Genomic DNA, 17,621 nt, shown 5'->3' with positions numbered 1-17,621 from the left:
CACTTTGTTGTGTAGACCTGTTTTGACTGCGCTCTACACGTTCATTTGTGCACTCCTTTGCAAAATGGCCATTCTGTTGGCAGTTGTAACACCTAACCTTCGACTTGTCAAACCTTGGTCTCTCACCAACAAACTTCCTACCAGTCTTCTTCATAAATCGCTTAACCCTTCTCACAATCATTGCCATCTGCCATTGCAGATCCATCTCTTCCAGATCATCAGCATCGATCTGATCATAATCTTCATCCAAAGTTGCAGGATCAACAATCTTACCCTTGATGTAATTTTCATATGAAGCAATGAAAGATGCATAGAGAGAGCAAACTGCTGTTCAGCAGATTTAACACTCATGGGCATCTTTGAGTAGTTGTTGTTTGAAACACTTGGGGAAAAACTACCCTTGGTTGCTTGAGGGTTAGAAGCATTAGATCCTCCAGCTACAAAGCATACATCACCGTTCATGTTGAGAGATACATGACCTTCATGTGTTGAGTTAGCGCCCGACTCTCCCTTTGAGTAGTAAGCAGACGAATCAGACTTCGAACTTGAACTTGAGTTGACCTTTGCACCATACATTCCTGGATCTTGAACCTGATCAGTAGGTGTCACTTTTCGAACCATATTTAGTTCAAAAGTTCTTAGCTTGTTTACTGCCGTTTCCAAATCATAGTCGGCAAAGTCTTTGTCTTCTCGCATCAACACAGTGTACATCTCCCATTTCGGTGGGAGAGCATCAAGAAGCTTTTCAACAATTTCATCTTCTTTGTAAGCAATTGAATAATTGCTGAGTTCTGTCATCAGATGATAATATCTAGTGATGATATCATCAAGTGATTCATTCTTCAGATACTTGAAGACCGAGAACTGGGTTTTAAGAAGTTTAATCTTTGATGCACGAATTCCCACATTACCATCAAAACGGTTTTCAAGTGCTTCCCAAAGCTCTCTAGCAGTTTTATACTTTCTGAAGGTGTGAAGTATCTCTTGTGGAAGAGCAATAGTAATAGCTGCATGAGCTTTGCTTTCAGCCTCATACATTTTCTTCTCTTCTTCTTCCATCTTGCTGTACTTCTTAATCTGATCACGACCCTCATACTCAGCAGTGGGTGGAATGTAACCATCTTGTATGCACACCTACATCTTAGCGTCTTGGTATTTGACATATTGTTCAAACAGATCCTTCCACGCCACGAAGTCGGTTCCTTTCAGCATCTTTGGGGCCTTAGTAGCCGAACCCGCTTCCATTTCCATCTTCACCAGTTCCGTAATGTTTATTGAAGTCATCTTTTACGAAACACAAAGAAACCCGAAAAATAAAAATTTTCTTCTTAACAGTACTGTAGGCGAAGTTGTGGATAACTTCGCTTAAGTTTTAACTTCGCTGATTCTGAACTTCGCTCTCTTTCTTAAATTCGCCTGATTTGGCGAAGTTGTGAATAACTTCGCTTGAGGTAAGCGAACTTGTGAGTAAGGCGAAGTTGTGGGTAACTTCGCTTAGGCGAACTTGTGAGGTAGGCGAAGTTGTGGATAACTTCGCTTAACCTTATATCTTCGCCGAAACCCTACTAACAGTGAAGGCAACTTCGCCTGATGAACACGATGGTTTTTGCAGGTTTGATTCTGGATTTTGAGAGGTTTGTGACGGTGTAAAGGGTTGTTTATGATTGTAGGAGGTGAGTAGGACACAAAAACTCAGTAAACTCGTCGCGCGAATGGTCGAACGGAACGATTTCTACACCCGCGTGATAATCCCGAACCACAATCACGAGCAAAAGCTCTTATACCAATTGTAGGTTCCCAGCCAGATCTACACGAGATATCTCGTTCTACGTAGGTGCGGAATCCCTACGTAAGACGTTACGAGCGTAGAAGACGATACGATTAAACACGTTACAATAAACACAAACACGTTATATTGCAACCTTAAACACGTGATACGATGATCACTAATACAGGACTCTCTGACTCTCGTAAACTGAATGAATAACTTGTTAACTGGAATAATAAATCAAGCCGTAACCTAATCAGCTTATATAGACACGACAACTTCGCCTGGCATGTTCAGGCGAAGTTGTCCCTAACTTCGCTTGTCTAACATGTTCGCCCATATCAGCGAACTTGTTAGCAACTTCGCTTACATACAAAACATAAATCTAACTAACACGATTACAGACACTAGACACTGAACTACTGACATCATGCACCAACAATGTTTGTATGGTCCTTTTACTTTGACCGTCAGTTTGTGGATGGTATGCTGTGCTCAAGTTTAACCTTGTTCCCATGGCTATTTGGAAACTTTTCCAAACATAAGAGGTAAAACGGCTATCCCAATCAGATACAATGGATAATGGAACTCCATGTAATGAGACAACTTTGTCTACATATAACTTAGCTAATTGTTCCATTTTGAAAGTTTCCTTCATTGGTATGAAATGAGCTGACTTTGTTAATCTATCCACAATCACCCAGATTGTGTCATTACCTCTTCTTGTTGTAGGCAATTTAATAACAAAATCCATTGTTATTAATTCCCATTTCCATTCTGGCATTTCTAATTGTTGAAGTAATCCAGATGGCTTTTGATGTTCAGCTTTAACTTGTGAACAAGTTATGCATTTCGAAACATAATTAACTACATCCTTTTTCATTCCTATCCACCAATAGGTTTTCTTTAAATCTTGATACATTTTATCTTTTCCGGGATGCATCGTATACTTAGATTTATGAGGTTCCTCGAGAATTCTTTCTCGTAGATTTCCTATGATTGGTACCCAGATTCTATTCCATTCGGAGAATCTCATCACTCCCTTTGATCAGTAGATCAATTGTACCATTTCTTTTCTCATCAGCATTGTTATTTCCCTCCATTGTTTGTTTCTGAACATTTTCACTTCATCAATTAAATTGATTTGAAGTTGTAATCTTAGAGCTCGTACTCTTTTAGGTTTCTCGTGCTCTTTTCTACTTAATGCATCGGCTACTACATTAGCCTTACCTTCACGATACTGGATTTCACAATCATAGTCGCTAAGAATTTCCATCCAACGTCTTTGCCTCATGTTGAGCTCCTTTTGCCAAAATATATATTTTAAACTTTTATGATCTGTGAATACAGTAAACTTACTACCATACAAATAATGTCTCCAAATCTTTAGGGCAAAAATTATCGCTCCCAATTCTAAATCATGTGTTGTGTAATTCTCTTCATGCTTCTTCAATTGTCTGGATACATAAGCAATAACTTTTTCACGTTGCATTAATACACCTCCTAATCCTGATTTGGAAGCATCACAACATACTGTGAAATCTTCGGTTCCTTCTAGCAATGCAAGTATTGAGGCATTCATTAACTTTTGCTTCAACATTACAAAAGCTTCTTCTTGCTTGGGTTCCCATTCGAATTTAACATTTTTGCATGTTAACTTTGTTAACGAAACTGCTATTCGGGAAAAATTTTGAATAAAGCGTCTATAATATCCTGCTAATCCTAAGAAACTTCGAATTTCTCTAGGAGTTTTAGGAATTTCACATTTAATGATCGCTTCTATTTTGGCAGGGTCCACATGAATACCTTTATGGTTAATCAAGTGACCTGGAAATTGCACTTTTTGCAACCAAAACTCACACTTTGAGAATTTAGCATAAAGCTTCTCTTTCCTCAATAGTGCCAAAAGTGTATGAAGATGTTTGACATGATCATTACTAGTTTTGGAATAAATAATTATATCGTCTATAAAAATGATTACAAATTTATCCAGATACGGTTTACATATCCGATTCATCATATCCATGAATGCAGCTGGTGCATTGGTTAAATCAAACGGCATAACTGTAAACTCGTAGTGACCATATCTTGTCCTAAAAGCAGTTTTAGGAATGTCTTCTTCTTGCACCTTTAATTGATGGTATCCTGAGCGTAAATCGATCTTTGGAAAATATCAAGCTCCTTAAAGTTGATCAAATAGATCATCTTCTCGGTAAGGGATACCGATTCTTAATTGTGACTTTATTTATTTCTCTATAATCAATACAAATACGCATTGACCCATCTTTCTTTTTAACAAATAGCACTGGCGCTCCCATGGTGATGAGCTTGGTTATATAAAACCTTTTTCTAACAAATCATCAAATTGCTTTTTCAATTCTAACATTTCTGTTGGCGCTAAGCGATACGGTGCTTTAGCGATTGGTGTTGTTCCTGGGATCACATGAATTCTACTTCACGATTAGGTGGTTGTCCCGGTAAATCTTCTGGAAAAACATCAGAATATTCCGATACTACCAGAATTTCTTTTAGCTCCTTTCCTTTGGTGCTAATGATTACAGAAATCATATATACTATGCCTTGCTATCTTAAGTAATTTGCCGCTTTCATTACTGATATAAACTTTGTAGGTTTAGGAACTTTGTCTCCTTGTATTGTAATAGTCTCTCCTGTTGGCGTACGAATCTCAACAGAATTCTTATTACATTGGATTCGAGCATGATTGGCTGCTAGCCAGTCCATTCCTAATATAACATCGAATCCGACCAAATTCATTGGAAGCAAATTTGCTTTAAACTTGTGACCTAATAAGCCTATATTTTTTCCTTGAAGTACTTGATGAATACAAGTGGAATTCCCGTCGGCTGTTTCTACTATGCAGACTTGATTAAGTTTGGTTAATGGTTGATTTAGGGCTTGACGAAAATTCTTGTTTATGAAACTTTGATTTGCTCCAGAATCAAACAAGACTTAGCGTAAATTCCATTAATAAGAAACGTACCCGCAATGACGTCCGGAATCATTGCTGCCTCTTGTGCAGTAAGCTGAAAAGCTCATGCGTTCCTCTTAGGTCCATCTGTATTTTTAACTTTGTTGTCGAGCACCTTTGTCAACTTAGGGCATTCTAGACGAATGTGGCCAGGTTCTCCGCAGTTATAGCAAACACGAGTTTCTTTTCTTCTACATTCTTCATCTATATGACCAGCCATCTTGCAATAATTGTAGTACTTAGTCTCTTTAAAAGCGCATTTCCCTGAATGCCTCTTTCTGCAAACTTTACAGAAAGGTTGAGCATAGGATTGCCCTGTTCCTTTCTTTTGAAATTCCTGGGAAATTTTCTGGGCTAAATCCTTCTTTTTTTTCTCTTCATGCGTGCAGATTAATCTATCCGTATTGGAAGTACTTGTTTCACATTGTTGCTAACTGTTTGTTAGAACAGAAATGTGGTTTTGATAAGTTAAGAGCCGACTGGGTTGGAGTAATGGCATGCCTTACAAACAAGACCAAGTTCAACTACTCAAAATTATTTTTCTCGTGTACGCTTGCAAATGTGCTACTTGACAAACCTTGGATGATGTATCCGAGGTTCATGCAGTTGATATTGGATGATTTGATGCCTAATGTGCCTAAACCAGCCGACGATGTTTATCATGCAAAGATGGTCAAGCAAACAATGTTCAAAGCAATGTTATATGCACCAGTGAGAGGCGGTTACAAGTACAAAGGTGAAGTGCAGGCACCAAGTTTGGTTTATTTGCTAAAACCGAACATGTTAGCGAAGACATTGGTGATGAAGGTGATAATGATAGTGGAGACGACGAGGATGATGATAGTTATGGTGACCGTGGTAGTGGTGATGAGGCTACTAAAACAGACACCGATGTTGAAGGTGAGAATAGAACGAATAAAAGGCACGACAAGAAAAGGAAGTCTATCAGCAAGCCTTCTGCTGGAGGTCCTCCACATGAGATTGAGGAAGAAGAAGAAGAAACTGAGCAGCTGCTTAAACGTTTGAGAAGAGTCAAGGACTCCCAGAAGAAACTGAACGAATAAACGTTTGTCTCTTCAATGATGCCATCACTAAAGGTAATCTTTACTGCTTCCACCTTGACACAAATCCTATCTGCCCAGACAACCACACTTCCTCATGATCCTACTTCTACCTCACCTGCTTCAATGTCCCGAACCATAGCCGCCAAGAAAGGCAAACAACACAGGGACAAAACCAAGGCTATAACCAAATCTAAGCATAAACCTAGGAAACTTCAAGATGACCAATAACCCCCGCTCGACATCTCACCAGACAGACTCTCCAGAAATGAATTGACTATGATAATCCCTTTCTCATCTCTCTTGCACTTAAACACCCATTTTGTGCCTATCGCATGCACATTCTTCGGTTTTTCAACCAAATCCCATACTTCCATTTTCTTGAACTGAGCCAACTCTTCTTGCATGGCTTCGACCCACGAGCTGTCCTTTAGAGCCATTTGATAGTTCTTCGGTTCAATCTGGCTTATAAAACAAGTGTACAAGCAATCGTTGATTATCCCTGTCTCCTTGATGCTTGTGTAAACACAGGTGTGCTCATTCAAGCTACGTCTTGTTTGTACACCGGAGGACACATCACCAATCACATTCTCCAAAGGGTGATCTTTATGAATTCTCGTGGTCGGAACAGAACCGACATGCAAATTGTCTTCCAAGTTAGAAGAGAGCTCGTCAATGGTTGTTTCATGCTGAGAGTGAAATGGATTGAAAAATTCTTCTTCAGTCGAGGCAGCAGGGGTATTGATAGCATTTGATGAGGAAGGTTGACATTTATCGATCAGCTGTCTTTGCAATAGATTTTCTTCCTCATCAAGGATCATCTTCGTAGCAACTCTCTCTTCTTCTTCAGCAATATCCAAATACGGTATGTTAAAAGACTTAAAAAGTTTAACATAGTCGAAAAACTCCGCAGGTCCGTTGCTTGGTTTTGGCGGTTGGTAACTTGTGATATCGGTGTTACACACCACGTCAACCTTGCTGGTCGATGTATTAAAGACACGTCTGTTGGGAGTCCCAACAACATAACCGACTAAGATTCCTTCATCGGCTACTTCACCAAATTTAGAATTTGTCTTTAAAATCGAACAGGGGGACCCGAATGGTTCAAGACCACTCAAGTTGGGCTTTCTCCCATGCATAAGCTCATAACACGTTTTACCAAGTCTTTTAACAGTTAAGACTCTATTCATAACATAACAGGCTGTAGCAACAGCTTCAGCCCAAAACACCACAGGAAGCTTCGAATCAGCCATCATTGTTCTGGCTCCCTCAATTAACGTTCTGTTCTTCCTTTCAGCCACTCCATTCTGTTGCGGTGTATACGGAGCGCTGTATTGGTGTTCAATCCCTTTTTGAAGGCAGAAGATCTCCATCTCAAAATTCTTGAACTCCGTTCCATTGTCACTTCTGATGAACTTAACCCTTTTATCCATAACGTTCTCAACTTTGGTAATCAAATTCTTCACCATCTGAGCCGTTTCATCTTTTGATTTCAGGAAGTATACCCACGAGTATCGTGAGTAGTCATCAGTGATCACCAAGCAGTATGAAGTACCTCCTAGACTTTTTGCATTCACGGGACCGAAGAGATCCATGTGAAGCAATTCTAGAGTACTGGCAATTGAATTGACCTTCTTGGTGTGATGGGATTTCTTGTGCTGCTTTCCCTTCTTGCACGGTAGACATTTGTCTTCAAAATTGAAATTTTTCAAGGGAACGCCCAGCACAAGCCCATTCTTGACAATATGGTTCATCTTCCGAAGATGAATGTGTCCCATTCTCCTATGCCACAATTCGGACTCCGATTCGCTCGCTTTTGTCATAAGGCATGATTCTTCTGAGGCCATTTCAGTCGACCTCATATCCATAATGTACGTATTCCTATCACGTGGAGCCTTCATCACAATCCACTCCTCTGGTATCTGAAAACCAGGATGTAACACAATTGCTTCATTCTTTGTGAAATGTACGGTGTACTCCTTATCACAAATCTGCGACACACTCAGCAGATTGTGCTTCAATTCTTCGACAAAGTTAACTTTCTCCAATGTCATCTTTCCGTTCGACACCGTTCCCATTCCTGTAATCTTTCCTCCACTTTCACCGGCAAAACTCACTCTCCCTCCTTGAACAGGTTTCAAATCGTGTAACAAGTATTTGTTACCCGTCATGTGCCGGGAACAGCCGCTATCCACAACCCAAAGATTGTTGACAGCCCTGTTCAACTGTTCCTGCACAATAAAGCAAAAGATTAGAATTTAGGGACCCAAGACCAATTGGTCTTGGATCTATACATCCCGAACTTCGGCTTTTCAAAGTTAGTACCTTGATAATTCCTGTAAGTCCTACTAGGATACCTCCTTGTAGATTGATTGTGAGGCCTTCCAAACCTTAGTGAATTGAAAGAATTATAGTTTGTGGTTTGGTTATTAGTAGTGTAAAACTGAGATTTGTTTCTATGAAAACCTGAATTAGTCACATTTTTGAATTTTAAATGGTTTTCATTTTTAGCAGTATGATAATTACTATTAGTCTTATTCTCAGTTTTAGTAGGTCTCAGACCTCTGAATCGCTGCTTCAAAGGGCAATCTGCAACAAGATGTCCTAATTTATTACACCTAAAACAACACCTATGCTCAACTTTTTTATCAACCGGTGTTTTAGATGTCGAGGCTTTATTACCCCCTGTTTGTCTCACATATGGTGGGACATACGGGTTTAGTGGAGTACTCTTTTTATTCGTCTTATCTTTCTCTCCACCATTGGGTAATACCACCTTCTCTTTTGCCTTTCCAGACTCGGATGACTTATCCGAATCCGATGAGACTGGACTTGGATCAGAAATTTTAACACTTGAAACAGGCGAACTTGATTCGCCTTTACTAACATTTGGTTCTTTACAAGTTACTTTAACTGGTACTGTCTGAGCAACCTCAAAGTCAACAGATTTCTGAACACTAGGGTTAAAAGTGTAATTGTGATTATACGGTGGTGGAACCTCATGATAACCAATTCCTCCTCTCTTAACAGAGGAACCTTGATCACTAACAAGGTGATCAAGAATAGCAGAGGAATTTCTGAACTACTCTAGTTTTCTATTCAGTTCCACCACTTTTACCTGGTGATCAGCAATCTGTTTTTCTCTATCAGCAATTAGTTTGGTTTTTTCTTCCAAAACTTCATAGCTTAAATCAATCACTTCAATTTTTTCAGCAAGTTTTGTTTTTAGACTTTTAACATCTTTTTCACAAGCTTTTATTTTGACTTTATAGCTATTTTCTCTTGCTTTTGTAAAATGATGATCTTCTTTTAGGGTTTTAAATTCAGCATCCAACCTAACATACTGATCGGTTATAGTTACTAATTGCTCAGACAAGTTTTCACATTTAGAACATGTAGGTTTAGAACATACCTCGGAGAGCTGGTCTTTAACATCTGCCATGAAAGCCTTTTCTTCTCCGGTAACTTTCTCACTTTCTTCAGTTTCAACCTTCGTCAAATTTGCCTGCTCAAAAGTTTCTTTAGAATGCAGGTTCCAGTTGTATTCACCATCTTCTCTGGACATCATGGCACTATAATCTTTTCTACCCTTATTATGCTGTGTAGACCTTCCTTGACTTCGTTCCACACGCTCATTCCTGCATTCCTTTGCAAAGTGACCGTTTTGCTGACAATTGTAGCATCTTACCTTCGTCTTGTCGAACCCTGGCCTTCCACCGACAAACTTTCTTCCGGTCTTATTCATAAACCTTTTCACTCTTCTCACAATCATGGCCATCTACCATTGTAGATCCATTTCTTCCATATCATCAGCATCAATCTGGTCATAGTCTTCATCCAACATAGTTGGATCAACAATCTTCCCTTGAATATAGTTCTCATAGGAAGTAATGAAAGAAGCATAGAGACCAAACTGCTCTTCAGCAGACTTGACACTCATAGGCATCTTGGAGTAGTTGCTGCTGGGAATACTTGGAGAGCAACTACTCTTGCTTACCTGGGGTTGAGAACCACTCGATCCACCTGCTACATAGCAAACATCACCATTTGTGTTGACTGACACATGCCCCTCATGTGATGAGTTTGCGCTCGACTCTCCCTTCGAGTAGTAGGCAGCAGATTCAGTCTTCGATCCTGAGCTAGTGTTGACTTTAGCTCCATACATACCTGGATCTTGAACCTGATCCGTAGGTGTCTCTTTTCTGACCATGTTAAGCTCAAAGGTTCTGAGCTTGTTGACTGCCGTTTCTAGATCATATGTGGGAAAGTCTTTGTCTTCCCTCATCAGCACAGTGTATATCTCCCATTTTGGTAGGAGAGCATCTAGAAGCTTCTCAACTATTTCTTCTTCTCGGTAGGAAATCGAATAGTTGCTCAATTCAGTCATCAGATGGTAATATCGAGTGATAATATCATCTAAAGATTCATTCTTCAAATACTTGAAGACTGAGAACTGGGTTTTGAGCAGTTTTATCTTTGAAGCACGGATTCCTACATTCCCTTCAAATCTGTTCTCAAGAGCTTCCCAAAGCTCTCTTGCTGACGTATACTTTCTAAACGTATGAAGGATCTCTTGTGGAAGAGCCATAGTAATAGCAGCATGAGCCTTGCTCTCGGCCTCATACATCTTTTTCTCTTCTTCTTCCATTTTACTATACTTTTTGATTTGATCACGACCTTCATACTCCATAACTGGTGGAATATAACCATCCTGGATGCATACCCACATCTTCGCATCCTGGTATTTGACGTATTGTATGAACCGATCCTTCCATGCAACGAAATCGGTTCCCTTCAGCAATCTTGGGGCCTTAGTAACTGACCCTGCTTCAACTTCCATCTTCACTAACTCAGAGATGTTAATCGACGACATCTTTCCCGAAAAGTAAGAAACCTGAAAAATTAAAATTTTTTTTTTTAAAGTACTGTAGGCGAAGTTACGGATAACTTCGCTGAAGATTAACTTCGCTGAAGAACTTCGCTGATGATTAACTTCGCTTAAGGTAAGCGAACTTAGGAGATAGGCGGAGTTGTAGAGAACTTCGCTGAGTTAGGCGAACTTGAGAAGGTAGGCGAAGTTGTGGATAACTTCGCTTAACCTTATATCTTCGCCGAAACCCTACGAACAGTGACGGCAACTTCGCCTGATGAACACGGACGTTTTTGCAGATCTGAAATCTGGATTTTACGAGGTTTTTTGACGGTGCAAAGGCTTGAATACTGTGGTAGGAGGTAAGATTGACTCAAAAACACAGAAAACACGTCCCGCGAATAGTCGAAACGGGACGATTTCTACACCCGCGTGAATATCCCGAACCACACAATCGAGCAAAAGCTCTGATACCAATTGTAGGTTCCCTGGACGGATCTCACGAGATATCTCGATCAACTCAGGTGCGGAATCCCTGCGTAGATCGTTACGAGCGTAGAACACACGAATCAAACAAACACGACACGATAAACGAACACGTTATATTATAACTCAAACACGTGATACGATATCACTATTACAAAAACACGTTACAGCTCTCGTAACAACTCGAACAACCAAAACGAACAACTGATTAACCCTAAACCAAGCCGTAACCTCATATATAAATTCACGACAACTTCGCCTGGCATGTTCAGGCGAAGTTGTCCATAACTTCGCTTGTCTAACAAGTTCGCCTAGGCGAACTTGTTAACAACTTCGCTTAAGACATATATAAAACATAATTAACATTACAGACTCGATTACAGACACTAGACTATGAACTACTGACATTATGCACCAACATCTTTTAACAATAAACAATAGATGTATGCTGGACAGGAGGGAAACACATGAGACCAAACATGGTGGGGCAAATTGCATTAAAAGTTGTGTCATGTAAAGCGACCAAACATGAGAAAACATGTGTTGACAACCAACACCTATTTATACCCTTCACATGATACTTTTGGTTTCCTAACGCCTGTTGTATGGCTAGTTAGTCGTGTCCAATGGGTCATAAGTTGTAATGTTATGACCCCATGATCTATGAATGCTATTCTTAAACGACTTGGTTTTGATTTTCAAAAAAAGCTAGCAGCGTAGCTTATTGTCCTTTTGCCTTCTGTATCGATGTAAACACTAGTTTTTGATGAATTGAAATATGCATTAAATTTTTTTAAAAAAAATAGATGTATTGAATTCATATGACATTAAACATATGTTCATTTCTTATATGAGATTTGTCTCCACGTTAAACTAAAAAAGCGGAAATTTCTTTTATAAACAGATATCTCAAAGGGCAGGATCTCGGTGGTGTTCTTCCTCCTTCCTTGGCAAAGTTACCATATATTAAAACCGTGTAAGACATAATTTAAAAATAAATTCAGATACCATGCTTCAAGGCATCATTTTGACACCGGTCGCTTCTTGCAGTGATTTAACTCGCAATTACCTAAATGGTACCATACCACCTGAATGGGCTTCAACCAATCTGGAGTACTTGTAAGCCATTTCTCATTCATGTTTATTATAAGTTTTGTGAATATCAGTTCGGTACTTAGCTTCTTAACTTTAATCTAGGTCTGTTACTGTGAATCGTTTGTCGGGAACGATTCCAACATACTTGGCCAACATAACGTCACTTGTATATCTGTATGTTCTCTGATCTTTAAATGTATCTCACACACAAACTTTTGAGGATAGTTCTCCAATAAGTTTTTGTGTAGTGCATTATATTACTAACTAACACTTTGGCTTTAATTAAGTTATTACGCGCTTTATATTAATTTATATTTGATGGATAAATGAATACCAGAAGTCTGGAGAGTAATATGTTCTCTGGAACTGTTCCAGCTGAGCTTGGAAAACTGGAAAATTTAGTAAACCTGTATGCTTGTTTCTAATACTTATTTACTACAATTATTCACGATTATTGTTCCTATGGTGATTAATAAAATTTGTGGCCACGTTTTTTTTTTTTTCAAATCATAGGATCCTTAATGCAAATAATCTCTCAGGCGTGTTACCGATGGAGCTTAATAATCTAGCCAAATTGACAGAACTGTATGCAAACTCCGCCCTTCCAAACTAATATTTTTAAAAGCATAGATTATCGCTGCTTTTCATCTTTGTGCAGCCGATTAAGTAGTAACCACTTCACTGGAAGAATCCCTAGCCTTGAAAGTTGGAAACGACTTAGGAATCTGTAAGTTTTAACTTATATATATTATGCTATGAAGCTTATTATCTAATAATGAATATTACAAACATTCCACGTTATGTGGTATCTCTTATATGGCAATACCAGCAGAGAGATCCATGGTAGTGGACTTGAAGGACCGATACCAGCAAGCCTTTCTGTCTTGAGCAATTTGACAGAACTGTAAGTTACTCGGGCACTCTCAAACTTTTCGTATCGCTCTACAACTAATCTACACGTATTATGTAATCCATTTGTAGAAGAATCTCTGATTTAAGTGGAGATAATTCATCGTTCCCGAATCTAAGGAACATGATGAACATGACAAAGTTGTAAGTTGTTTTATTTAGGAATCTATTACCTAGTTCTTAATTTCAATATTGGTTGTCTTAACTTCAAGAAATAACGTGAATTTTGCAGGATGTTGAGAAGCTGTGGTATAACAGGGAGAATTCCTGATTATTTCTCACAGTTGCCCAATTTGAAGCATTTGTAATAGTTTTCCCCTTATCATTGAGCAAAATCTACTTTTGACTAGTATCGTTTGTCTTTTTTGCATTAATCATATCTTTGAATGTTTGTTTTTATTTCCTTATATATTCTTATTTTTTGTTGTTTTATTATTATTTTTATCTATATCTATGTACTTGCACAGAGATCTAAGTTTCAATTATTTATATGGTGATATCCCGGATCTTAGTGGACTAAAAGATCTACAATACATGTAAGAAATATATGCTTCAGTTTTTCACTCATTAAACTTCTAAGTTATTATGAAAGAAAGGACATGATTATAAATTGTAACAAGGTTATTTGGTGAAATGACCAGGTATGTTACTGGTAACTATCTCAATGGGAGTGTACCCAGATGGATTACTAAAGGATCAGGTAATATACGATATATGTGGATTATCAAGCTCCATTTCATCACTACCTTTGTATGAAATTTGTGCCCTTTGCTATGATATATCAACTCGAATGAACACATACACACCCATTGTAAAACCTTAGGTAAACCCTACATTAGAGGTGCACAAATCGGTTTTTTTAAAAAAACCGGTTCGGTTATTAACCGGACCGTTTTTTTTTGCCCGAAAAAAAACCGGTTCGGTTAATAACCGGACCGGTTAATAACCGGTTTTTGTATGTCAAAACCCTAACCGGTCTAACCGGTTAGGACCGGTTTAGAAACCGGTTAGAACCGGTTAATAACCGGTTAAACCGGTTTTTTTTTTAAAATAACCGGTTAATAACCGGTTTTTTTTCATAATAACCGGTTTTAAAAAAAACCGGTTTTTCCATTAACCGGTTTGTTAACCGGTTTTGGCTCTAAAACTTGTAACCGAAATACGAACCGGCGGTTTGTAAACCGGTCAAACCGGTTTTTAAAAAACCGGTTTTCGTAAAAACCGGTTTCCGGTTTAAACCGGCAATCCGGTTCCCGGACCGGTTTTTTTGACCATCTCTACCCTACATCGTTGAGTTATGAGGGGACACACTGTGCCATAAACGTTACCGGCCTTAAATTTCACTTGCATGTTTTGGCGCATTGGTTGAGACGAGAGGAGAATAACACAGTTAACCATGTAAAAATACCGTCTTTATATCTAATTGCTCCAACTTCAAATCAAGTGAAGCAACTAATGACATAATTACCCTTATTGATGTTTGTTTGACTACATGAGAGAAAATCTCACTATAGTCAACCTAACCCTATGTGTGAACCCTTTGGCTACCAATCTAGCTTTGTTAGTTTCTCCCAACAGAGCACAACTTATGCCTGATGAACTAGCATGGCCCCATCTTCACTCTCGGTTGACGAAAATCATTTCCACCAGTGAATTTCTTCAATTCGAACATCACCTACACAATCTTAATCATCAATTGCGGAATATATGTTTATATTATTTGAATTTAAGCGTTGGCTCTGATACCCACTGTTATGGAAACAACAAAGAATTTACATAATTGAAGAACACAAATGTGTCTGATTACGAGAACGAAGAAATAAAGTGCTATAGATGAATCAAAGAACGCACAAGTGATATAAATGAGTGAATCTTGAGAGTTTATAAACCCGAAACACCCAAATCAAATTAGTATAGGTTGTTAACAAACTAGGTCTCATATTGACACAAATAGCCCTATAATTTGAAAACTAATACACTCTCAAATCAAAGTAGCCATCACAAGTTTGAGAAATTACAAATAAGACCCTGTAATTTGAGTTATCCACACTGATTTAACCAAGTTGACTTTAACTCTTAACACTATTTGAATTAGTCTTCAACAATATATATACTTTCTTAAATGATTGTGTTTATAATGCAGTACGTTTTGTAGATCTTTCATACAACCACTTTATCAGAGAAACTATGTTTCCAGCTTGTGGTGAATCATTGTAAGTTTTCATATTCAAAATGGGTTTGTCTATTTAGACACCCTTTTTGTTATTTATACACTCATTTTACACACATTTTCTTTTTCACATTTACCCTCTCCAAAGGGTTAAACTTTAAAGAGTGTCTAAATAGCAGCTCCCTTCAAAATACTCATTTCTTGTTTGAATACAACTTGAAAGTAAAGTCTACGTATGGTCTCTTCATGTACTAGGAACTTGTTCAGAAGCTACAATAGTGGGAACGACTCGTAAGCATATACCCTACTTTTGATTTTAATATGAATAGAAATATAATTCAACGATGCTCATCGATTTATGTTTCATTTAACACAGAGACCTTGCTAAATGCCTTAGCGGTTATCCTTGCTTGAAGGGTGAGCCTCGTTTTTTCTAGGTAATGTTGCAAATCCTTCTTAAAAGCAAAAGTCAAGCTGATGCATTTTATGTTTCTCTTTTCGGTCCAGACTACAAATCAGTTCATATTAATTGCGGCGGGATAGGAGCCACCATCGGAGATAAATCTTACGAGGCAGATCAAGATCCAGCTGGACCTGCAAAATTTCGTCCTTTAAGTGATCATTGGGGATTTAGTAGCACCGGAAATGTATTGGATCTTAATAATTTCACATATACAATAGAGAATGTATCTAGACTCTCTATGAAAGACTCGGAACTTTACACAGTGGCTCGCACCTCTCCACTGTCTCTCACTTACTACGGCCGCTGCTTAGCGAATGGAAGGTATAGAGTGACTCTACATTTTGCAGAGATAGTTTTCAGAGCTAACAAATCTTACCAGACTCTTGGAAGACGTGCATTTGATGTTTATGTACAGGTTGAAGGTTCCTACTTTTTAAACTTTCTACAAAGGTTTTACATACTTCACCTAGAAATTTGTAAACAAAAAGTATGATGCACGTCTTCAGAGCTAACAAATCTTAACAGACTTTTGGAAGACGTGCATTTGATGTTTATGTACAGGTTGAAGGTTCCTACTTTTTAAACTTTCTAAAAAGTTTTTACATACTTCACCTAGAAATTTGTAAACAAAAAGTATGATGCATTTCCTACAATGATACAGAAAAATTAATTTTGTTGCAGTTTGATTTCACTTTTCCCTTCTCCTTTCCGCAGGGTGCAATTAAGTTTAAGAATTTGGATATCGAAAATGAAGCAGGAGGGGTTGATAAGGCACTAATAAAAATAATAAAAAACATTCATGTAACTAACAGAACTTTAGAAATTCGGTTTCAGTATGCTGGGAAAGGAACAACCGTAGCCCCAAGAAAAGGAGTACTTGGACCTCTAATATCTGCCATTTCTATGGAGTTTGGTATGCTTATTCCCTACATAACCACTGTTTTCATCACAAATATCACTCTATTTAATTTTAGTTCGAACTTTTTGAATTATTTAATCGTTTTGAGTAATAAGCGTTTAGTCATTGTGACTAATAATGAGTTTGGGTCATTAGGTGGCAGTTGCTTCTTTCTGCTATTTCTTCTACTATTTACATGTTTGATTGTTTTCTTTGTTATTTCTCTCTCTCTCTCTCTCTCTCTCTCTCTCTCTCTCTATATATATATATATATATATATATATATATATAGGGTTTGGATCAAATACAAATGAAATTAACGTGCTAAACGTGAGAATCAAGTAGAGTAATTATGTAAGTAATTACTCTATGATGTAATTACATAATTACTCTATTTGTATATATAATTACTCTACTTGATTCTCACGTTAATTTTATTTGTATGTTAACTTTACCTTATATATATGTAGGCAAAGTATAAAATGAAAACCCACTTGAGTTGTGAAAACCCTATGTAACATCGTTTTTTTTTGTTACATGTAATATATGTTGTAACATTTAATACAAAACATCGAAAACATAAAAAAAAATGTTTTGCTATTCGTTTTTACATTTTTTTAGTAATTTTTATTTATGTTTTCATGAGAGGGAAAGTGTAAATTAACTTTAACATTTTTTATTAACTTTAATTGTTAACCACAAGATTTAATCTTTAAATAAAACATGTGGTTGAGAATGAGTTTCTAGAGTTGTCACAACTCAAATGGGTTTTTATTCTAACTTAACCCTATACACACACACACATATGTTGATAAAAAGATATAATACAATAATCTCTTATCGTACATTACGTACGCGACACCCTCACACCGTTGATTTTAAAAAAACACGCTATGGCAATATTGTAAATTC

The 17,621-nt window shown here is 37.8% G+C and overlaps 1 protein-coding gene across 1 annotated transcript in view; it reads left to right on the top strand.

The window, feature by feature from the left end:
* Positions 1 to 11,837: 11,837 nt before the first annotated feature.
* Positions 11,838 to 17,621, top strand: part of LOC143591819 (putative LRR receptor-like serine/threonine-protein kinase At1g07650) — a 38,512-nt gene continuing 32,728 nt past the window's right edge. Inside the window, exons 1-17 of the mRNA XM_077071910.1 lie at positions 11,838 to 11,890; positions 12,079 to 12,150; positions 12,225 to 12,293; positions 12,372 to 12,443; positions 12,607 to 12,678; positions 12,783 to 12,854; positions 12,928 to 12,996; positions 13,102 to 13,173; positions 13,251 to 13,322; positions 13,411 to 13,482; positions 13,646 to 13,714; positions 13,820 to 13,878; positions 15,322 to 15,391; positions 15,604 to 15,639; positions 15,725 to 15,765; positions 15,856 to 16,226; positions 16,526 to 16,724. Coding sequence (XP_076928025.1) covers positions 11,838 to 11,890; positions 12,079 to 12,150; positions 12,225 to 12,293; positions 12,372 to 12,443; positions 12,607 to 12,678; positions 12,783 to 12,854; positions 12,928 to 12,996; positions 13,102 to 13,173; positions 13,251 to 13,322; positions 13,411 to 13,482; positions 13,646 to 13,714; positions 13,820 to 13,878; positions 15,322 to 15,391; positions 15,604 to 15,639; positions 15,725 to 15,765; positions 15,856 to 16,226; positions 16,526 to 16,724 — 1,540 coding nt within the window. The remainder of the gene's footprint in view (positions 11,891 to 12,078; positions 12,151 to 12,224; positions 12,294 to 12,371; positions 12,444 to 12,606; positions 12,679 to 12,782; positions 12,855 to 12,927; positions 12,997 to 13,101; positions 13,174 to 13,250; positions 13,323 to 13,410; positions 13,483 to 13,645; positions 13,715 to 13,819; positions 13,879 to 15,321; positions 15,392 to 15,603; positions 15,640 to 15,724; positions 15,766 to 15,855; positions 16,227 to 16,525; positions 16,725 to 17,621) is intronic.

This window comes from Bidens hawaiensis, unplaced genomic scaffold (assembly GCF_021521415.1).
Source record: "Bidens hawaiensis isolate Kalapana, Puna unplaced genomic scaffold, B.hawaiensis_p1.1 tig00040082_1, whole genome shotgun sequence".
Taxonomy (NCBI): Eukaryota; Viridiplantae; Streptophyta; class Magnoliopsida; order Asterales; family Asteraceae; genus Bidens; species Bidens hawaiensis.
Note: the sequence above shows the minus strand (reverse complement) of the source record. Positions and strands in the feature narration are given on the sequence as shown.